The sequence below is a fragment of the Hippopotamus amphibius genome, chromosome 8, assembly GCF_030028045.1.
Source record: "Hippopotamus amphibius kiboko isolate mHipAmp2 chromosome 8, mHipAmp2.hap2, whole genome shotgun sequence".
Lineage (NCBI taxonomy): Eukaryota > Metazoa > Chordata > Mammalia > Artiodactyla > Hippopotamidae > Hippopotamus > Hippopotamus amphibius.
The window spans coordinates 73,074,940-73,099,203 of NC_080193.1; the positions used below are offsets into that span (position 1 = coordinate 73,074,940).

Consider the following 24,264-nt stretch of genomic DNA (forward strand, 5'->3'; position numbering starts at 1 on the left):
AGAGAATTTGAAAACTGTTTTCCCACAGTGAGTTCTAAGTGATGGAGTCTCAGGGCAGACCCAGGGCTATGTGGGAAAAGAATCTAAAAAAGAGTAGATAGATGTATATGTATAACTGATTCACTTTGCTGTACAGCAGAAACTAACACAACATTGTAAATCAACTATACTCCAATTAAAATTTTAAAAAATAAATAAAACTCACACAAGAAAATTTAACTGGAAAAGTGAAAGCAAACAAACCCAGGGTGGCCTTGGGACATCACAAAGCAGGGGTGCAGCAGGCTTGGGAACAGAGGTCCCCTTGCCACGGAGGGAGAGCGTGGGGTGTCGTGAGCACAAGACAGTGTGTGTGAGATAAAGTGCTGTCAGGTTATGCTGTCATTTTTTCACATCAAATTTTAAAAGATGTCTTTTAAATGTATGCCCTACAACAGTTCTTACATTCTTTAAGGGTAAGACATTCAGTTTTAAATTATGATGAATTATTTAAACTGTTACTAAAAAACTAAATGTGTTCATTATCTATTAGAAATAAATATATTTAATAATATATTTGCAAAAAGTACTATGAAAACTTTAAACTTATCAAATCTTACTCTGACAATTAATATGTAACATAATTAAGAGATCCACTTTAGTAAGGTACATGTAAGTCCTTTTTGGTTTTAGTTTATATAAGCTTCTAGGTTTGTTCTGAGTCCTCAAAAACACTCAAGCATTACAATGAAAAAATAACATTTTACAATGGAATTGATTGTGAAGGTGGTTGTCAAAGGAATAGGTAAGTGGGTACAAAGAAGGGAAAGTGCTCTAACTTTTAATTCAGTTGTGTTGCTGGTTTTTATCCAAGATCTGTGTAGGCTGAGTGAGGCACAGATAAGACAGAACGTGGTCAGGCAAGTTAACAAGGTTTGAGATGTGAGTCTCGTAGACAAGCAGGATCTGGGCAAATCTATGGTGGTGGAGTGTGAGCTGCGCGAGGGCGAGGTCTGACACATTTTAACCCTCAGATCACTGTCTCCCATCACAACATCCAGAATCTTGTTGGTACTAAATAGATGTTTGTTGATCGACTATGTGAATGAAGGGATGGATAGATGGATGGATGGATGGATGGATAGATGGATGGATGGATGGTTGAATGAGTGCATGAGGCCACCGAAGTAGCTGCGGTCACGGTAGCTCCATTGACAGAGCGGCACAAGAGTATGTGATCACCCACCGTCCCCACTGCTGGTGCATTTGTTCACAGACCACCCGCCCCCCTCCCCACACACACTGCACTGTGTTCAGTTCCTTTCAAAGCAGCGCTGAGGAGCTGAATAGCATGCCTACTGAGTGAGCCCATAGGAAAGGTTCAAGAGACCTGAGAGAGTTTTGTCCAGACAGTGATGTGACTGTCCTAAGATGTTTGAAGAGCTGTCTGTGGAAGGGGTGGGACCAAAGCACTGCGGGAGGGGGGTGGTTAGGGAGCTGTCCGCTGCTGACCTTGACCCAAGGCCGTGGCCCCAATTCAGAGTCGTCGCAGTCCTCACCGCCATGCACCTGCCTCTTAGAAAATTTCATTTAACAATATCCTTGAGGACACAGTAAAAAATAATTATAAGACTCAACCCTTAACTACTTTTCAATATTGTACGTGAGGGAGCTGGAGGTGAGCTGGCTGCCTTCCGCTGCACCCCGATGAATGAGGGCCGCTCAGGACGGGCGTCTGCCACCTGTCAGTTTCAGGCTGAATCAGCCACTTTCTATGGAATCTCATTTTTCATTGAGAAAATGACTGACACTCTGGCTATTCAGACTCAGATTTGGGGGAGATGTTTTCTGGAAAATGAATCAAGTGAGCCCAAAGGAAAACAACTGAAGGTATTTGTTGCTAATAATAAAATTCAGGGTTTCTAGTGAAAATTACGGTCTTTGAAATCCTGTAGTCACCTCTGTGAGTTTGAGAGCTTCTCATTACCTAGCTTTGGGGTGTGCGATTGGTGGAGTTATTGATGAATGTGATTTTTGGTGTGGTGAAATGTGCCAGCACTGGAAAGATCCACTTAAGTCAGTGACCATTAGTTTTGAAATGACTAAGACCTGATGTTACAGAATCACGCCTGCATGAAAGATCTATTCAGCGCACAAGATACGTGGACTTTGATGTGACAAGGAAGAAAAAGTTCCTGATATGCTTTCAGATTCCACATCACCACCAGCCTTTAGGAAGCTACCATTTGTCGAGTTGTGGTGTAGAATCAAAGCAGAATAGTCACAGCTGTCTAAAAGGCTATGAAAATTTTCCTCTCTTTTCCAATCACACATCCGTGTGAGGCCAGATTTTCTTTCTATTCTTCAACCAAAACAACATATTGTAACAGATTGAACACAGAAGCAGATATGAGCATCCTACTAAGTGCCAGTAACACTCTTCTCACTGATTTTTTTATTCTGGGAAATATATTCTTCATTAAAAATGTTATTTATGTGACCACATAATGGGTTTGTTATTTTTACTTTTAATGAAAATGCATATTTTAGAAATGTCTCAGTTTTAATATTTAACACAGTAAATATCAATAGCTAGAACTCACATAAACAAAAGCTTTGAGCAATCATCAAAAATTATCAAGGGTGCCAAAAGCAACTAAGGCCAAAAGTTTGAGAACCGCTGTTACAGAGTCATCTTAAGCATGGACATCTCCTCTAACCCTGAGATTCTGTTCTTCAGTGGATTAATGGAACTAACTTGGTAGTTGTTTCTTTCTGTATATGGAATAAATACAACACTCGTATCCAAGTCAGTTTCTCTTGGAAAAATTAACTTCATATCCCTTCTGAAATTCCCCAACAATTAAATTTCAAAATCTGCATTTTAAAACATAGAAACTATATGGTTCCAGAAAAAAATTACTATTCAGAACTCTTAACATATGGGGCCTTAGACTCGCTAAAACCTAAAGCATGCATGTGTATTTCATGCACTAGTACTAAATGTGTAATTCGAGCAATGCCATGCTTCTGTTTTATTTCAAAATCCTGTGTTTATCCTAAATTTTAAACAGGAAGAAATAATTTGTGCTTCTGTCTTCATTCTTAACGCAAGCACAGAGTATCTCAATAACTAAAAAAAAAAAGAGGCAGAAAAGTACAATCTGCTTTAAAGAGGTGTGTCTGTCTCACAGTAACAGTTGCCTTGAGGAAGGAAACCTGCTCCTGAATGTCACCAGGTCCTTCTGCTTCTTAGAAACTGCGTGTCCGGCCAGCAGCTGGCAGGGAGCCCCCATCCTAATAGCCATTACTCTTTTCAGTGAACTTGACCAGAGGCAGCTAGTGGGGAATGTAGCAGAGAGGGCTGTGCTCACGGATGTTTATTCTGCCTTTTTTCCTCCTCAGGAACTTAATGGGCACATTTCCCGACTACCCTAAAGAAGAAGAAGGAGGTTCGGCTATTATTTTTTCCAGCAAGACCCCACAACAGGTACAGATATGCGTGAGAAATAAAATGTAAATATATCATAATTGCATTTCTTTAAACTTTAGAGTTAATGAGTTTGCAGTATTATTAGGTCTTGGTAATAATTGGAGTTGGTGAGCATGTGGAAAACAGTCACTTTCACACATTGTGGCTGGAAGTGTAAATTAGCATGACGTTTTTTGAGAAGCATAGACCAAGTAAATATCAGAATGTTTACTGTGTATACCCTTTGACCCATAAATGCTATTTAAGCAATTTGTACTAAGGAAATAATAAGACAAGTTGCCATAGATGGGGAACAACAGAGTTCTTCCATTAGCAGCCAAATAGTAAATATTTGTGAACATATATTCTCTGCTGCAGCTACTCAACTCAGCCATTATAATCTGAAAGTACAGACGATATGTAAATGAATGGGCACAGCTGTGTGCCAATAAAACTTTATTTACAAACCTGGGCAGCAGGCCAGATTTGGCCCATGTGATGTGATCTGCTGATATCTGCCATAGGTGATTGAAACAGCTTTCTTGTCTGCACTGTTCACAGCATTGACAAAAGAAAACAGACTAGTGCTCGTTAGTAGGGAGTTAGTCAAGTAATGTGAGCACTGACTAAGCAGTGTTAGAAACCATGCTGTAGATGATGTTTTATCAGCACTATGGACCCACAGTCAGTGTCCCTGGCTCCCTCGGCTCCCCTGCCTGAGCCCTCAGGGTCAAGGGGAAGAGTTCTTCTCCCAATCCCGTCAGAAGCCAACATCAGCCCCCAAAGCCTTCTCTCCACCCTCCTGTCCTTCTCCCCTGAACTGTGTGACCACTTAATAACCACCCTCTCGTTGGCAGTTCAAGCCCTGCCTTGAGTGACTGTCATTTTGATTTGATGTTATTTCACTTTTTAACATGTTTAGGTCTTGTCCCTCCAGCTAAATCACCCGGCACAAGTCGTGTCTTGAAAGCCCACGGCAAGCAGCCAGACATGTTTCATGTCAGTTTAGAAAGGTAACAATTATAGAGTTAAGAATGTTAGTGGAATGTCTAAATTGTCTATCAGAAACTCTCCAAAGTAGAGTTAATGCCCAGTCAAACTAAAAGCAAAAGAAAACTGAGGACATCTGGTTAATACACGAGAATCAAACAAAGGGAGCCACAGAGCAGCACGACTGTAAAAGGCAGATGACTTAAGAGGCAGGGCAGCGTTGCGATGAAGAATTTTCCACTAGGTCTGCAGCCCTAGGCAAGCGATGTTCCCTCCGCGTCTCAGTTTTCTCGTGTGTGGGTGGAGATGCTGGCAACACCGGCCTGCCTGGGCTGATGTAATAATTAGATGAGATGATACCTGTAAGGTATTCAGAACAGAGCTTGGCACCCTGAAGTCGTTCAGAAATTCTTAGCAGTTGTTACTAATGGGGGGGGAGGGGAGGAGGAGGCGGAGGCGGAAGAGGTAGACGAAGCATAATCATTATAACATGCACATATTCAGTCAAATTTGTATTTGTAAAAAACAAAGCAATACAAATGCTTTTTGTGAAGTGAGCATAATCACACTGATGCCAAACTCCCCAAAAGAGGGAACACAGACCACCTCAGACCAGGCTTCCTTATGCATATTAATGCAAAACTTCAGAGTGAACTCTTAGCGAAACACTGCTGTCGAGTGGTGTTTATTCCAGAATGCAAGCATGGTTGGAGTTTTGGATGTCTGTGAATACACTGCGTCTTATAAAGAGATCCAAAAGGGAAAACCGTAAGCTCATCACTGTGGATGCTGAAAGGGCATTTTACAAATTCAAGTCCCATTCTTGATATTAAAAAATAAAACGAAAAATGGAATATATGGATACTTCTTTAACATGACAAAATATTTCTTTGTTCAAAAGTTAATATCATGCTTAATGAAACTCACAAGAAACATTTCCACTGATATCATGAAAAGTACAAGGACGGCCATTATCACCATTGACCCACAGGAACTACTGAACACTATTACACAAGAGAAAGAACACAGAGATAGAGAATTGGAATGGAAGAGGGAAAATGGTCACTTTTTGCAGATATATTCTGCACTTAGAAAAGCAAAGAGAATAAACTGAAAAATATCTTAAACAGCATGAGAAGTAAGACTGGGAGTTACAAAATTAATGTGCAGAAAGAGAAAGGTTTTCTATGTTCAAACAGCAGCTACATAGGAAGTATAATAAAAGAGTCCATTTACAACAGCAACAACGACACAAAGATAAAATGTCCAGGTATAAATTTAATAACAAATGTGTGTTCTATGTGAAGAAAAGCTTAAAACGTTCTGAAGAATGAAAATGAGCAGATGGAAAAGCATATTGTGTTCTTAAGTAGGAATACTCAACGTTATAAATACTTCAGCTCTCCCAAACATTGTCTATACATGTAATATGATCCAAATAAAAATTCCAATAGCATTTTGTTGGAGTGGGGAGTCAGGGCATGAAGAGGGTGACTAATCTGATTCTAAACTTTAGGTAGAAAGTAAATAACCAGGAATAACCAGCAAAATTCTGAGAATGAAGTGTAATGAGGAGGAACCAGCCCTGCCAGGTATTAAAACATGTTTTTTGAGAACCCATTGGTACAGGCAAATGGCTAGATAGAAGAGAATAGAAAATCAAGAAATATATCCAAATACACATGGAAATTTAGTATATAATGAAGCATCTCATCTTTCTTGTATAAGGAAAAGAAAAAAAGACCATTTAATGAATGGTATTATAATAACCAGGTGGTCAACTGGAAAAGAAGCAAATTAAATCTTTGTCTCTTTATGCTTTACCCCAGAGTGATTCCAAATGGATCAAAGATTTAAATGTCAAACAAAACAAAAATGCAAAAGAACTAGAAGCAGCCAACAAAGAAATACGTCATAAGCTCAGAGTGAGAAAGACCTTTTTACCTCTGTTGCACAACCCAGGAGTCACAGAAGAAAAAAAAGATAAACTACATTAAAAATTTTTTAACCTACATGGCAAAAGCAGCCCCAAGTAAAGTCAAATGACAGATGACACTGCAAGAATTATTTGTAGTGAGTACCACAGATGAGAGATCATTTTTCTAATATATGAAGAGCTCCTACAACTTACAAGAAAAAACTCAATAACCCCGTATTTTTAAAGCCAAAGGATATGAACAGACAGTTCTCAGAAATGAAGATCTAAATGGATTTGAAACATAATAAAAGATGTTCAACATATGAAAAGATGATCACCTTCACACATATAAGAGAAATGCAAATTAAAGCTACACTGACAGACAAAATTGGTAGATTGAACCTCATCAAAATTCAAAACTTTGGGGCTTCAAAAGACGCCATTAAGTAAATGCAAATACAAGAACAGACTGGGAGAAAATATTGTATTTGAAAACTTATGCTTGATAAAGGATTTGTATCCAGAATGTACAAAGAACTCTCATGTCTCAATAATAAGACAAACAATCCAATCATAAAATGGGCAAGAGACTCGAATAGACAATTCACAGAATATATATGAATAGCTAATAAGCACATGGAAAGATGCTCAACACCATTAGTCATTATGAAGATGAAAATTAAAACTACAATGAGGTAACATTTCACAACCACTGGGAGGGCTGTAATCCAAAAAAAAAAAAAGACAATAGCAAATGCTGAGGATGTAGGGAAGTAGGAATCCCCCTATGTCGCTGGTGGGGATGTAAAATGGTGCATCCATTTTGAAAAACCAGTTTGTCGATTTCTTAAATGTTAAATATAAATTTAGCAAATGACTCAGCAGTTCCACTCTTAGGACTTTATCCAAGAGAAATGAAAACATATGTCCACACACAAAAAAATGTGTGAATATTCATAAGAGCATTACTCATAATAGCCAAAATTTTGAAAAAACTGTAAGTATCCATCAGTTGGTGAATGGATGGGTGAAATGTGGTATTTCCTTGCAACGGAATATTATTCAGCAAAAAACAAGGAACAAACAGTTGGTACGTGGTATAACTTGGGTGAACCTCGAAAGCATGATGCACAGTGAAAGAAGCCAGACACAAGAGACCACATAGCATACAATTCCATTTATATCAAATGTCCAAAAAAAGTAAATCTATGGAAGCAGAAAGTAGACTAGTGCCTGGGGAGAAGGGCAGGAGAGGGAAAACAGATTAACAATGAATGGACATGAGGGATCTTAGTGGGGTGATGGAGATGTGCTAAAACGGATTTATGCTGATGGTTGCATAACTTGATAAATTTACTAAAAAATGATTGAATTGTACCCTTGAAATGGGTAAATGTAAGAAATGTAAAATATGCCTCAATAAAATTATATATATTTTTTCAAAAAGAAAACAGGTAGCAGGCCAGATTTGACTTTCAGACCCCTTAATTTACCAAAAACATGATGGCTGACTTAATAGGCACTTAAGCGCACCTCTAATTTTGGGAGATTTTGCTACAGTTTAAGAGCAGAAGCAAAATAAATTCAATATTGGCACCTAAAAAAAATGAAACAAACGTAATGACATGCCATTTTTCACCCGTTCGACAGGCAAACGTAAGTGCCATGTCGGTGAGCAGATGGGGAAACACGCAAATGCCTGCATCACTGGCAGAAGTGTGAATTAGCACAGCCCGGTGGAGGCAGTTTGACAGTATTACACACGTGCGTGCACGTGATGCAGCGTTTCCCCTGGTAGGAGTTATGCTGCAGATATGCTCGCACACTTGCAAAATGACATTTGCATACGCTGATTCACAGCAGCTTTGTGGGTAATAGCAAAACGTTGGGAATAACCTTAATTTCCATTGGTAGGAGAATGGTCAAAAAAGTTACGAATGGGGAAGAAACATTTCACCACATGGTCTTTCGTGACTTCTGAAGTATGGACGGTGTGAATGTCTCATCTATTCAAAATGGTAAATAAACTAGGTAAAGATCTAGAGGATACAAACAATGCAGTTGATGCAATTGATACACTGAATTGCATGCTTCGCAAACAAGGACTTTATCCTCTTTCCAGATGCATATATGTGTGTGTGTGTATACATATGTTTCCAAACTTCCATGAACTAAAATAAAACATGGGGGCTTCCTAGGTGGCGCAGTGGTTGAGAATCCGCCTGCCAATGCGGAGGACACGGATTCAATCCCTGCTCCAGGAAGATCCCACATGCTGCGGAGCAGCTAAGCCCGTGCGCCAAAAAAAAAAAATAATAATAATAATAATAATAATAATAATAATAAAATAAAATAAAACATGTCCATTTTCCATAAGTGCACCAGAGCATAAAAGTCCTGGCAGCCATGATCTGGTGCTATGAGTTGAGGTGAGCCTGATCCCCAAGGAAAACATTGCTATTCTGACAACAAGGGACTTTTAATCCTGTCTGAAGACACCCTTCTTATTACCAAGTAATGTGCACAATGCATACGTCACCTCGCACATCCCCGGCACCCTCTCACTGAGACTGCCCACCCCCCCACCCCTCACCCCCCGCCACAGAATCTTCACTAGAGCCTAGGGGGTGGGTGAGCCTCAGGATGCTGTGGAGTTGGACACGTGACTGTAGGTTTTTTTCTTTAAGTCCAGATGGTGCCTGAATATCCTGCTTTGTTCATGATAAAGCTGTTTTGAACACTTTTAAAAGTATGAAGTAAGCTCCTAAAAGCAACATAGCTATAAATTCAAAAATACAATACTGGAAAATAAACTTCAGCATTCTAGGAAGTCACGGTAAGGCATAATCAAAGTAGGCTTGATCCCAGGAGGATGGTGTAGTACAACACACTAGGGGTGAAATGATATTAGCCCTTTATTTTAATTGCATACCTTGCTCTCCGGAAGTAGCCACTGTACTGAATTTGGTGTTTGTCATTCTCTTACATTTCTTACACTTTGACTATGCATGTATGCATCCTGAAACCGTCGAGTATTGTTTTCTTGTTTAACTGGATGCATTTCACACTTAAGGATGAAGTTAGCGATATCATTCGGCATCTGCCTCTTTACTTCCCACATTATGTAGGTCATCCTGGGTAGCACCTGTTTGCATCCCAGCTCAAGCCACTTACTAGCTGTGTGTGTGGACCGTGTATCTAAACACTTTGTGCCCAGTTCCCTCATCAATAAAGCAGGTCGATCACAGCTCCCACCCATGAGCTGTGCTCGGCAGTAATGAGCTCGTCTTTGTGAAGCTGTTAGAACCGTGCCTGGCGATCGTTAGTGCTGCGGACGGAAGTCCTGACTTCATTCTAAAGCTGAGGAAACTGTGTTTCAGAGAGGTTACACTTGTCCCAGTCACATGACCAGTGATGAGCAAAGCCCGAGGGTCAAACAGGGTATGTCTCCCATCACTGTCCCCATCCTACCTCCTGGAATTCACGGCAAGTGAGAGCTCAGTAAATATCTGCTATATTGAATGGAATTATATAGCTTTTTACTAACTTCCACTAATACTCCAATAACGCTAATTCTATGTGAACCAGTATTTTTTTAACCAATATTTTAAATTTTAGAAAAACAAATGAATTTTTGTAGGAAATATAAATTAAATCACAGGTGACAGAAACCAACTCTGAGAAGAGAAGCATGATCACATCTGGAGCCCAGGCAGGAAACAGCAGGTGTTCTCAGCTGAGGTTTGGGGAAGAGGTGTAGGTGGGCCTGGTGCTTGGGCTGCGGCTGAGAGGCTGAGGAAGCCAAGACCTACCCTGTTGTTCGGGGAACCCCTGGGAGCCAGAGCAGCTCTGAATTAGCAGAGAACTGGGTTCAGAATGTCCAGCCTCTCTCTCCACCTGCCCCTGCCCCCGCTCCGAGATCCCACTGCTGCCTCTGCTGGTGAATCCAGCCAAAGGCAGATGGCAGGCGGAAGCCCAGCGATGCCAGGAGAGGTCGGTCTGCGGGGCCCAGGGCCAGCAGAGGAGACACGCTGACTGGCACAGATACTTCCTTCAAGACAGGAAAAACAGCCCTCATCTTGATCCAACTCTGCTAAAAGGCCACACTGATTTTGTTTTCACCAGGTTATTGAGGATATCATTACAAGCCAAGACGAGGAGGAAAAAAACAAAAAGAAGAAGAAGAAAAAGGAAAAGAAACCCAAAAAGGGCAAAAAAGAAAAGGAAAAGAAAGAAACAAAGGAAAAAAATAAGGTAAGGTATTTGGAATTTTAGAAATTGGGGATTTCTTTGCTTTTTTGCTTTGAATCCATGGAATAATCTCAAATCTGTTGAGACTGTTAGTCACTCATTTCTTTGCTGTCCACCAGCTGTTTTTCAATTTTTTTTTTCAAGTTGGTCGACAGTTGCCGTCTTTTCTGTAACTTATAAATACCTATTAGGATAAGGAGTGGTTTCAGCAACTCAGACACTTTCCATTATTCATATATGTGATAGCTTTGAATTTTCATTCCTCAAGATAAATGATCCCACTCGTCTTTTCTCAAGGGGGTAGAGATAAGGAAAAGTTCTTGGCAAACTAAGTAACCACTATAAAGTCAAAATAATCGTGTCTACTTTCACCAAAGTGTGTTCGTTCCAATTTATCACTTCACGCTGACATCTTGGACCTGTCTTAACAGGACTTGTTTCTTACTGCCCGAAGGAAAGCAGCGTTCAGGGTCCCCGCGGGCGGGGCCTGCCCTGTGCAGTGGGGTTGCAGGGTGGTGGGCGGGCGGGCGGGTGCGGCTGCCCTGGGTGCGATCGGAGGGCTCTTCACCCTCAAGCACGTGGGGAGGCCACTCCCAGAGTGGAGGTTCTCTCCGCATCAACTCCTTCCTCAACTCCTTCCTCGGGAAATGGAATTCGGGCTGAAAGCCCGCATCATCGGAAAATGTGAATATATTTATTGTAGCTTTTTGCACAGACAGATACTGCTTCACAGATGACCAAAAGCCCGACCTGAATCAGAGTGGATCCTGAAAGGTTATGTCCCTCTGTGACTCTGTCCAGTTGCAGAGACCCAGCTCTAGCTCAGGTAGCCGTGGCCACGCTCCGAAAGATGGGTTCCCACTGACGTTCAGACTGGCGGATTTCTCCGTGGGGGGAGCAGCTCACTGGGGTCTAGTGGATGCGTCTGAGACCTCTGGATACATCACAGCGGGAGAGAAACGGGATGGGCTGTGTAGTCAAGGAGTGACTGGACCAAGGAGGCAGAAGTTGTGAGCAAGGGAGAGGGGGTGATGGTGAATGTAAAATGGCAAAACCCAAAGTCCACAAAAACGCAAGGTACAGGCGATGGTGATAAAAGCCGGCACCTTGTTTAAAGCTGTTCATCTTGACGGCAGCCGACACTGCAGGCGAGGCTGCCCTTCAGCCCTTCAGGTGATCAGCAGGAACCTTGCACCTGCCCCCACTGCCCCACCCTCTCTAACCGTGTTGCCTTGGTGTTCGTTGCACGGACAAAAGAAGAGAGACCCTCACTGCTCATCTTGGGCACAGCCCACTCCACTGTAGGGGATGCTGAATGGGGCACCCCCAGGCCCCTTTCAGGACCAAGGGGCTTAATCCCCGGCTACCCAGGATGTGGTGCTGACCCCTCACGGTTAGTCCCTCCCCAGGACCTGTTCCAGGTCTAAGGGAGGAGCTCAAGTGAGGTGACCCCCACCCGGGGCAGCTGCCTTCAAGGACAGTCACGTTAGGGACTTCCCTGGCGGTCCAGTAGTTAAGTAGCTGCGCTTCCACTGCAGAGGGCATGGGTTCCATCCCTGTCAGGGAGCTGCGATCCCACATGCCTGCACAGTGTAGCCAAAAATAAATAAATAATAAAACGGAGAAATAGCATCATCTGTAAAAAAAAGAAAAAAAAGGGATAGTCATGTCAGGGTACAAAGACCCAGCCCCCCACCTCCCGGGACAACTCTGAAGGGCTCTCCCAGCTCCTGGGCTCCCTGTGGGATCAGAGCAGTAGCTACTGCTCTCTTGCAATTGCATCCCAGCTCAGCTCCCCCTCTGCCCAGCGCAGCTCCCCCTCTGCCCAGTGCAGCTCCCCTCTGCCCAGTGCAGCTCCCCCTCTGCCCAGAGCAGCTCCCCCTCTGCCCAGTGCAGCTCCCCCTCTGCCCAGAGCAGCTCCCCCTCTGCCCAGCGCAGCTCCCCTCTGCCCAGCGCAGCTCCCCCTCTGCCCAGTGCAGCTCCCCTCTGCCCAGAGCAGCTCCCCTCTGCCCAGTGCAGCTCCCCCTCTGCCCAGAGCAGCTCCCCCTCTGCCCAGCGCAGCTCCCCTCTGCCCAGTGCAGCTCCCCCTCTGCCCAGAGCAGCTCCCCCTCTGCCCAGTGCAGCTCCCCACTGCCCAGTGCAGCTTCCTTCTACCCAGTGCAGCTCCCCCCTGCCCAGAGCAGCTCCCCTCTGCCCAGTGCAGCTCCCCCCTGCCCAGAGCAGCTCCCCTCTGCCCAGTGCAGCTCCCCCTCTGCCCAGTGCAGCTCCCCACTGCCCAGTGCAGCTTCCTTCTACCCAGTGCAGCTTCCCGTCTGCCCAGTGCAGCTCCCCTCTGCCCAGTGCAGCTCCCCCCTGCCCAGAGCACCTCCCCGTCTGCCCAGTGCAGCTCCCTGCTGCCCAGCGCAGCTCCCCTCTGCCCAGCGCAGCTCCCCCCTGCCCAGAGCAGCTCCCCGTCTGCCCAGTGCAGCTCCCCGTCTGCCCAGTGCAGCTCCCCCTCTGCCCAGTGCAGCTCCCCACTGCCCAGTGCAGCTCCCCCTCTGCCCAGTGAGGCTTCTCTCCCTTCCGTATGGGTGATGTTCCCAATAAACCACCTGCACAGGCCCATCTCAGTGCTTCTAAGAACCCCACCTGAGGGACGAGATATTGCCCTATCTCATGGACTTACAAAGCTTTCAACCTTGTTACCTGTGTGATATTTTGAAAAGGGTCTATTTTCCCTTTATGGAGATTAGTTGAAATATTCAAATGTATTTATATGAGGTCTTTCCCAAGTTTTCTGACTATTTATATGGGGCTGGCAATTGATGGGTGACCAAGTGTTATAAAAATACCCAGAGAGAAGCATACAGCCCTGCCACTGTGGTTAGAGGTGAGGTCAAGGGTGAGTCAGTACCTGTGCAGGTTAAACGAAACTAGTTTCCTCTGTCCCCTGCCCTACCCTCTAACCAGGATGGGTAATAGACATCTTTTTGTACTGGTCAGAATACTAATTTCCACACAAGGATTTGGTCTCAGGAATGCTTCCTGATTCTTTAGGAATGATTTTAGAATAAGACGTTAAAAGTCAATGGAAAAGGTAATCTGATCTCTAAGAAACATACCAACACAATTTAAATGTATCACGTTTTCTTAGAGATTAACATTTCATATGTTAATAACCACATTGTCACTGTGTAGACCTGTACTTTTCATATAAATTCATTTCTAAGTAATTCTGAAGGATTTTCCCCATCATTTGTGACTACTTCATAAGCGCTGATGTACTCAAACTTTGCTTTTTGCCCAAAATCATTCATCATTAAGTGACTCTTTAATAGCTAGTTAATAAAATCCTGTCACTCAACAAAGACCAGATTGTGTAGCTGATAATTTCAGATTTTTATGGAACAAGCTTCACTAACAGTGAATTTTAATTTGCAAGTGTCAAACTCACTCATGCATATTTAGAGGAAGAGATGCTTTAGAATAAAATTGAAATTCTTCCAGTTGTCCCTATTCTTAGGCACTGCTTCAAAATTATCTTACCAAGTGGAGGAGGATTTTAAAAATTAACTGTATCAAGTGAGCCGTCTTTTTGGTTTTGGGTTTTTTTCCTGGAGCGAATTAGAATTTGGGGGGGGTGCAGACAGATCATTAGGGCAATAGGTGGTCTCATGGGTGGGGCTCCCTGGAAACACTGAGATGGAGCCTGTGCAGGTAGTTTATTGGGAACGTCACCTGTAAGGGTGGGAAGGAGAGAAGCAGCACTGGGCAGAGGAGGGGCTGAACTGGGCAGAGGCGGAGCTGAAGTGGGCCAGGTGGGGGGGGGGGGGTGCGGCTGAACTGGGATGCATGTGCAAAGGAGCGTAAATATCCCAGGAGTAGCTGTTGGGAGGGGCCTGAGGGTGAGTGGACCAGAAGGCTGGGTGGGGACAGTGCTCCGGGCAGTCTCCAGGCCACAGAACTAGAGGACGGCTTCAGAGCCTGGATGGCAGGAGACCAGGGACGGTGTGCAGTGTGTGGAGCCCAGAAAGGCTGCAGCCAGCAGTGAATGATGCCTTACAAGGCCGGGCAGAGCCTTCGGCAGAGAGGAGATGGACACTCATGTCTGGGGTGGTAGTGCCTTGAGCAGATCTGAGTTCAGCAGGTTGTGGTCTGAGATCTGTGTTTGTGGAATGGACTGTGGATGAGGAGGGGACCAAGACAGAGAGGTCAGTTAGGTCCGGGGGAGCTGCCGGGAGACCAGAAGCAGGGTTAGTACGAGGCACGGTCCCACCAGGGACAGTTGTGGGCTGGGAGTCCGAGTCTCTCAGAAGTTTGCATCCAACCTCATGGGACTATGCATTTAAAATCAAACATCATTCTCAAGTTTGAAAGAGAATCGAGTGGGTTTGGTTTTCCTGGTTGGTTTTTCCTAAGAAAGTGAAAGAGGGAAAGGACAGGTCTGGCTGGTGGTAGAAAGAGCTGGGCTTACAGTCAACAGTGGAGCAACCCCCTTGCCTGCACCACAAAGGCCCATGCTCACCCTTTTACTACTGCTTCCCCTTCCTGAGGCCACCTGTGCCTGTAGAAACCTGTACAGAGTGACCTGCCCACAGGGTCTCTCCCCTTGACCCCAGAGCAGCCAGGGAGAACTCCGGTGCTAGGTGCTCTGTCAATCAAGATTCTGTGGCTTAATGAATGTCCCTATGGTGTCTTGAGATGTTTGAACCCAGGATGATTGGAAGGAAGTTTGGGGTGTGAACTCGTAGGTTTCAGTGCCCATGCTTGGATTTCCAATTTATTGTGGGATGAGCGGCGTGAGAAAAGAGTAGGGCTGTTGTGGTAGATCTCTGTAATTGTGGACAAGAACACTTTAAATTAAAATAACTGACTAACGGTCTTATATTCATTTGATCATTTCACCAAGAAACTTTGCAAACATATTCACATTCAAATATGAAAGTTCTCAATTCCTTATCTGATCCATCTGGAGACCCTCTATACAGAGACACTGAAGGACGGAAAGAAATAGATCGGTCCAGGAGTTTTCACCTTTAGGTCGGGGCTGGTGGGAGGGAAAACAGCTTCAAAGATGAGCTTCCAAAAACTAGTCTTTTATCCATACAGAAGGAAATGGAAGTCTATCTAAACTTCACACCTGATACAGAAGTTAACTCCAAGTGTATCATGGACTTAAACATGAAACAATAGAACCTTTAGATAAAAACCTTGGGAAAAGATCTTCAGGATCTAGGGCTGGGTGCGGTGTTCTTAGCCTTGACACCAAAAGCACGATCCGTAAAAGAAAAGAGGTAAATTGGATGTCATCAAAATAACAATTTTTTATTCTGTAAAGACCCTGTAAAGAGGCTGAAAAGATAAGCTGTATAGACTAGGAGAAAATATTTTTAAATTCTATATCTGACAGATAATTTGTATCTAGAACATATAAAGAATTCTCAAAGTTCAACAGTAAGAAAAAAGAACCATCTTTCTTTGAAACTTTGGTTTTAAATCCATCTCTAAAAGTATTGAGGATTGCAGATGAGGAGATCCAGGGGTGCTTTGATAGAGGAGATGCTGGCACCAGAAAGACATTTTCTGCAGACCAATAGCAATCTCTGCAAATATGCTTTCAATAGTAATGTAATTTCATTTGCCTCACTCTGGACCTCATGTTGGCTTTAGAAACGAAAATACAGAAAAAGAGCACTCTGCAATCCATCCCTACAAGTTTTTTCTCTTTGTTACTTTTCAGTGTTCCATATCTTCAACCATTTGGAACTATTTTCAGTGGTTTTGTCCTGCCCATAACACATAATCACGCGAATGCTAAAGAGAAGGAGACCCGGAGTTGAGGCAGATTCCAAGTGTCTTGAGTGACAGGGGCTGATGTCAGAAACATGATGGTGGGTCGTCCAGGGAGATGTCCAGCAGTCGGCTGGAGGTTCAGCACAAACTCAGGCGGGATCAAGACGTGGTGTGGATGCAGGAGTTACCCTGTGCCAGAAACCCCAGTGAAGGCGGGAGAATAAGTGAGCTTTAGGAAAACCAGCGTGGGTGCATGTTGGAGGATGTGGACTACATCCATCTATCAGGGCAGGGGGAAGAGGTGAATCCAGCCAGGGGGGAGGGAACAGCCTGGCGGCAGGGAGACATTCAGCACAATGACGTTCCTATTTAATTTTCCAACTGGGTGAATTTCTAGAAGGAGGAAAGGAAGGTTTCCCTTCTGTTTCCCTCAATCCATCCACCATGAGAAATGAGAACTAAGAACATGATGGAGCCAGAGTCAGGATATTCTTTAAAAGAAAGAGGACCACTGATGTCCAATGCAGAAAAGTCAAGGAGGAAGCTTGAGAAAAAGGTGTGGTGACGAGCACATCCCTGAGACTCTTTCAGTGAAAGCAGAGCGAGGGCAGGAGGTAAGAAGCTGCAAAATGATGAATTAGGTCGATAGGGTAGGTTGATGAATTAAGATGGGGAAGAGCTGTAAACATGCGGGGACAGAGGGAAGAGTGCCCGTGCTGTGGCGGAGCTTAAAACTGTCAGGGCTGGAGGGAGGCCCCGGGAGCCGGGCAGGAAGGAGGTGATGCCTAATAAAGTAAGACCAGGTTTCTCTGCAGAGAAGACCAGCGGAGGGGAAGCTGGGAGATGCACAAGCATTTTAAGAAGTGACAAAAGCGTGGAGAGGTGGAGGACCATGGTATTCAAACGGCCTCTGTTTTCTCAGTACAAGAGGAAGCGAGTTTGAAACTGGTGTGACACTGCTCAGCTGAGGATGGGTCCAGCACGCAGCGAGGTTCTCGAAAAGACGACAGGCAGGTGGTGAACCTGGTTACACTGGGACCGCCTCGGGGTTCAGTTGCTACGGCTGCCCCTCCCTACCAGCTGGGTGTAGCCCGGACCAGGACCAGACTGATTCGGATTGACTCTGTTCTCTGGACCCTGATTTCCCAAATTGCGAATTTCTGGAAGGATTATAGAGATTTCCTTCCAGGAGAAGGAAGAACTAAGGACAGGAGGATCCTGGGATCTCTGTGCTGGCCTGAGGCTTCCTTTCCCTGGCCCCTCCCCGCAAAGGCTCATCTCATTAGCATATCAAGCAACATATAACATCACTCCGGCAGTACACGTTCAGTGGAAAGGGGGACAAATAGGGCATTGATTAGCAAGAAGAGGAAAATAAATAGAAGTTGCCTTGAACCCAAATGACCCAAAGTTAACGGTCATTAACATGTTGGTGTATATCCTTCCAGAAATTTCTTTATGCATATATCTATATATAGAAAGAGAGAGGAGTTTCTTAGAATACATCATTTCTAGTCGCTGTTAGTTGCCGTGTCCTGTAACGGGACGTGCAGTCAAGATAAAGGTGAGGACTCTCTCAGTTAAGCTGTGAGGAGGCTGAGTGTTCGCTTGAGCTAAGTTTCCTTAAAGGGCAAAGAGGTCAGCCAGGTGGACAGAGGTAAGAATGGCTCTCCCAGCAAAGGGCTGCAGGGGTGGGGGCAGGGCCCAGACTGTGGCGAGTGGGCTGGGGACGGAGACCAGCTGGCCATCCGGATGGCCCCAAGGGAGGAAGTGGTGTATTCCCTAATAATAGCCAGGAAGCTCTTTCTGACAAAAACTAAACCTCAGAGAAAATTGGGACAGATGTATTGAGGACATAGCTATACATTTTTAGACTTCAAGTTGTAGGTTTTTTCAGGTCTGTCGTACAGCTTTTATGTGGGAAGGCCAAAAAGGTTGAGTCACTTTGATTCTCCAGTCTCAATGGAATGTGTGAGCAGGAAAGGCAAGTGACATCTAAATGCAAGCTTGAAAGAGGTTATGAGATGCTGAAGTTTCTTCACACGTTAAATGTCATGAGGTATCACATTATTTTCATGCATTTTTATTTTAAAAAGCAGTTTTTAGCAATGATAGCCTCTGGGCTGATTTTTCTCTCCTGGATCTAAAAGCGGATTATAATTTCACTCTCCGTTCAGTGGGAAGGAATCAGCCTCTTCCCAGTCACGGTGACATCACTCGCACCCCCAGGACAGAGACCCTGAGGGAGCCGTCAGATAAGCTGAAAGCCACAAGAGATCAGTCTGACATTTGGACTTCCATGTTCACAGGTATATGCAGACACGCACACCCCCATTGAAAAAACCTGACACATGTGGCCCTACTTGAATTTTGCCACTTACCCACTAATGTGAAGTGCTGGCCATCCCTCCACAGCCCCTTCAGCTGCGCACGTTGGCTAATAGAAAATTTCAGCAGCGCCTCCGTTCATCTGAGTCCCTCATGAAGCCAGAATGACCCTCGTGGTTAACATTTGGGGAGGGGTGTGGGCAGGCATGCGCTTTCCCTCTGTCCACTCTCCTAACCTCACCAAGACAAATACTAGGATACCATATTGGACAATGAAAAATGTTGTGGAAGCATTCTTCTGCATTTTTCTCTCAGTATCCCTATCTCATTGATGACGATTAAGGAAAAAAATTATCTGTGTTCTAAAGGAGACCACGGTGAGCTGGCTTTGGGCTTGAGGAGGTTTGGATTCTCCGCGGCCCCAGGAGGACAAACCAGGCCTCAGGTGATGGAAGGAGGGCTTCTGTTTACCTGTGGTCCTCGCTCTAGTGGCAGATTAGAAGCACACGGGACGGGGTGGTTCCAAGTAAAAAGGAAACCCCGATGGCCATGCCCCACTTGAAGAGATTCTCATTTCATTGGTTTTGGGTAGAGCTGGGGGCCTGGAGGTCTTCTCTTTTATGCTCTCCACTGGGTTAAGTAAAAAGAAAGGGTTTTCTAACAATGGAGTTGGGCTGCCTCTGGAAGAAGTGAGTGTCAGAATGTGGGCCAGGGCTGGCTGAGGTCTCTTTCACCTCATCAGGGAGGCCAGCATGCAAGGGGCTGGGCTGCACTGGAGGAGGGGGATGGGAAGGCGACCCCAGTTTCCATGGGGGAACACATGTATCTGACAGTCACAGGGAAGTTCAGGACCCAGGAGCCACCTAGTAAGAGGTGATACTGGCAGATATCAGGAAGAAGGACTGTGGTGTGACATAAAGGGGGTCCCATACCTTGGGTATGGTCAGTGAGACCCTGAGAATCCCAGGACAGGAGATCCCAGAGGCAGGTCCCAGAGGAAGAGCCTGAAGGATGCAGCCTTACAGCCCCAGCACCTAGAAATTTCCCCAAACAGTAAGTGCTCAGGAAATGCTTATAAGTAGACAAGATAAGGTCATAACGTTGGTAGACAAGCCCCCCTCCAAAAAGAACCTCAAGACGAAATAAAGTTCAGTGGCACCAAATGAAGGAATATAAATTAAAAGTTAATACTATGTTTCACCTACTCAGCTGGCAAAACTTATTTATCATTAGAATCATGCTGTAACAGACAGCTACTGCCTGTGTATATAAATAAGGAAAAAGAAAAATGAACGGTTCATTGGATAAAGGTGATGGTGATGCAGCTGATTATTTCCTTTGATTTTTAAAAGTTTCATCGCATTGTTGCAGTCGTGTCTTGTATACAGTACGTAAGCATTTTTGCCACACATGAAACGTGGCTCTGTTGTTAGTTCGCAGGAGGAGCCCGGGTAAGCCAGCCCCCGCCTCTCCGGACATCCCTGGCTGGTGTCTGCACAGAGCAGATCCTCAGTGATATTCACAACCTTGCTGAATGAATGGAGAGGCTGGACATATCTAAGACCCTGTTTCTCGTTGGGACTCGCTGGGTCTGCAGGGTAACCGCACCAGCTCGCTTAGCTCAGCTGATGATGAGGGAGCCCGGGCGCATGGAGGGCTCACCACCACGAAGCCTGGCAGGCGTGGGCTGGAGCCGGGAGTTGCAGGACCCAGGTCCACCCCCACCAGCTCCTCTGTCCACCCCCTTCTCTAAAGAAGGCAGCATTGTTACCAAGTCCAAGCTCACTCTGCTCACCACGCAACAGGCCAATACATCAGAGACGAGGGGTTGAGGCAAGGAATACGACTCTTTTCAGAAAGCCAGCAGGCTGAGAAGAAGACAAACTAGTGTCTCAAAAGAAACACCTGCTCGGGGTTTGGATGCCAGTTTCTTTTACAGCACAGAGACGGGGAGGAGATGAGGAAGTAAAGTAAAAAGGCCATGAGTTTTGCAAATGTCCCCTGGAATGGCCAGCTTTGGGGAGCAGATGTGTTCATTTCTTCTTTCTTGCAGCCATCCACAGGTGCACTGGGTCAGGAGGCTTCCCTGAACAAAGGCACTTTGGTTTAACATTCAGGCAGAGGGGCAGAGTTCCCCGAGGCAGGCCATTATGTATAGACAGTATCCTTTTAGTGAACAAAAGCAACGGGAAGTAAAGGTTAAAGTAAAAGAAACAGATCCAACCTGGAGTCAGATCTGACTCTTCCCTGTTACAGTGTGGTGGCTGGGACCCACATTCTCACCTTGCTGCCAGCTGGCCGGGCCACCTGTGTGTTCCCACCCCAGTCCAGGGAGAGCCAGTGTGGCCAGTCCAGCTCCTTGGGGTCAGGCTACTCCTGGAATGACGCGTCTCTCTGTTTAGAACACTCTCCAGCCACTTGGCTGAACTGGGAGGCATGGCTGAGAAGTTTCCATCAGAAAGGGATGTTGGTCAAGGCAGGCAGATGACAGATGCAAGTGTACTTCACGGTGAAAGATTCAGGAAAAAAAAGTGACTTTGGCGTTAAGAGGGTAAAAACCTCCTTAAGGAATTTCTCTCTCCCAGTAATTGTCAAAATGAGCAAAATGTTAAAAGTTTAAAACAGCAACCAGAGGAAAGGATACATGCAATAAACCATTGACCAAAGAAGAAATTTCTCTAAAAAGGAAAGCAGACGTGTTCCATCGTGCTTTCTCTGGTTAAAAGGTGTCTCCTGTGATGGCCAGTTCTGTCATTACCATGTGGAAAGTCATGGGACCTGCTAACGTCTGCTGTCATTCTGTGCAGTCAGGATCAGATGTTTCCAAAACTGGTCTTAACAGTGTTTTGCTCCCCTGAGAACTTGATATTTATTACAGAGATAAAGCTGTACAAATAAATGTATAAATCTTGTTTTTCCTTACATGCGTTGAACACCTGTTTAGGGAACAAGCCTGATGCTGGTTCCATACAGGGTACTGAACATCAGCAGGATGGAATCCTCCTTCACGGGGCCCCCCAGCCCAAGAGAGCAGTTAAGACAGGCACACAAATAGCCAATAATCTGCACAGAGAAACAGGCGCCAGGAAGGAGAAGCAAATCCTACTGAGCGAGGGGAGAGTCTTTTTGACCTGGGAGGAACATTTGCCTCGGACCTAAGAAGAATTTTCTAGCCCCGCCGACCTGTTCCCCTGCTCCGGCCGGAGTCCTGTCCCGACAAGCAGATTCATACACTCCAGGCTCCTGCTGCCCCAGGTGGCTGCCCTGCTCTCACACCAAGTTCACATTCTCTGAAGAACACGGCTCATGGGCTTTCCCAAGTCAATCCCCTCTGTCTCCCAGCCTCCTGTCTGTCTGCTTGGCCCTGTTCCATACACCCCTGCCCTACTAACTTCCAGTTACCAAAGGCAACATGGCCTTCCAGCACAGACTCACAGGGACTGGTCCCTCTGCCGAAAGCACTTCCACTGTGCTCCCTTCCCTGGAGCAGTACTCCTTCCTCTCCCCTTCCCCTCACTCTGCCCCCAACTCCTCCCTCTCCTCCTCCTCCTCCTCCCCTCATCCTCCTCATCCCCCCATTCCCATCCTCCTCCCCTCATCCTCCTCATCCTCCCATCCCCATCCTCCTCCCCTCATCCTCCTCGTCCCCCCATGCCCATCCTCCTTCACCTCATCCTCCACATCCCCCCATGCCCATCCTCCTTCACCTCTTATCCTCCTCATCCCCCCATCCCCATCCTCCTCCCCTCATCCTCTTCATCCCCCCATGCCCATCCTCCTCCCCTCATCCTCCTCATCCCCCCATCCCCATCCTCCTTCACCTCATCCTCCTCATCCCCCCATGCCCATCCTCCTTCACCTCTCATCCTCCTCATCCCCCCATCCCCATCTTCCTCCCCTCATCCTCCTCATCCCCCCATGCCCATCCTCCTTCACCTCCTCCCCCCCTCCTCTCCCTCTTCCCCTATCTCTTCCCCCTCCTTCTCTTCCTCCCCCTCCCCATCCTCCTCCCCCTCCCTCTCTGCCTTTACTCATGAAGGCAACACACTCATCACCTATGGGGGCTCCCAGAGGCCAAATAGAGGACGATCTGAGTATCCAAAACCAAAAGAGTGACAACATGTCTGTCAGCAACGCATTGACTAAAAGATACAAAAGATCTGTGAGTGCTTAGCGACACCTGGAGAGAGAGGCCTGGAGAGAGATGAGTAATGTCTCTGAGGACACGAATTAGCTATTTCAGATGCCCCTTCTGTCCACGAATGATTTCTTTCCTCCAAGGCATGCCTTTTTTCAATACTGGTCTTCTTGCTTCTCTGGCTGATTTTTCTCGAATGACTGGGTGTCCTGGGCCGTGGGTGTGGGTGGGGCTCCTTCCCTTGTGAGCTTTGATCTCCTTCGGGTCCTGGAAGGTGGGTTAATTGCTCCATAGGCTTGGAGCGCCCTGGATTTCTGGGCCCAGGTTCTCTCCCAGGTTCTGCCAGGCGGGTGGCCTCCTGACGTGGCTGCCGCAGCCACTGTATATTTCATGAGCTGTGGTTCAGGCAGGTCTTCCGTGACGCCCCCCACCCCCCGCCCCGCCAGGGAGTGAGAGTCCTCCCACCACCCTGACTTCCTCCTGGGAGCTCTCACCACTCTTGTGAGCTCTCGTTTCATGTGTCTTCCCGACTGCCACGTGGAGTAGGGGAGGAGAGGTAGGTAAGGATCTGGTACACGGGCACTGGCCAACCACAGCATGTGGCGCCTGGGGGCATGTCCTGTGCCCAGACTCACCAGAGATGCTCACCACCTTACTGCTGCTCCTCCTCCCGGCTGTACAGAGAGCACATCGAGGGCTTTGGAAGACTCCTCAGGGACATAATGTAGACAAGCATCCTTCCTTTTGCCCTTTGTGGGGCGACAATAACCATGTCATCGGGCGTGTGGCTCTTAATACGGTATAAACATCATTGCCCAGAAGTGTTAGATGGGCTTTGCAAGGTCTGGTTCTCCAAGATTGGGAACAGCCAGGCCCTGTTGATGTAGGGCAGAGGGGGCTTCTGCTGGGGGTCGGGGCAGAGCCTCCTCCGCCTGCAGTGATCAGTGTCCCTGCACCTCCAGTCTGGCTGCACAGAGAAAGCAGGGACCAAGGATGGCATGGCCGGGCTCTCTCTGCAGTGGGGGCCTAGGGCAGGGAGGCCGGTAGGACCTCCAGCTCAGTCTGGGGCTCAGGACTGGCTTTCTGGCCCAGGGAGGGGACAGGCAAGCAAAGAAAGGAACAGCCCGGGTGCTCCTAGAAGCCGCGACCTGACAAGTGGCAGAGCAGAACACAGACAGCGAAGCTTGGTCACAGGAACATGGTGAAGGAGGTGGCAGGACTTAGGTGGGCATCAGCTTTTGGAGCCAGGAAGGAGCAGAGCATCAGTGGACAGGACCAGACTCAGGATGGATACCCCAGGGAGGCGACTGAGTCAGGATAGCCTCTCACTGAGCCCGCAGGCTGCGGTAGGTATCCAGACCATCCCCGCCCTGGTCAATGGACACAGCACTTCCTGCTCAGACTGGTCAGCAGGGA

General features: G+C 46.2%; 1 protein-coding gene across 4 annotated transcripts in view; it reads left to right on the forward strand.

The window, feature by feature from the left end:
• Positions 1-24,264, forward strand: part of IQCA1 (IQ motif containing with AAA domain 1) — a 169,333-nt gene that overhangs the window by 64,128 nt on the left and 80,941 nt on the right. For all 4 annotated transcript variants that reach the window (XR_009055021.1, XM_057744335.1, XM_057744336.1 and 1 more), the window contains exons 7-8: positions 3,385-3,469; positions 10,485-10,613. Coding sequence is in view for 3 of the 4 variants with exons in the window: in XM_057744335.1 (XP_057600318.1) it covers positions 3,385-3,469; positions 10,485-10,613 (214 nt within the window). In the remaining variant the exon portion in view is untranslated. The remainder of the gene's footprint in view (positions 1-3,384; positions 3,470-10,484; positions 10,614-24,264) is intronic.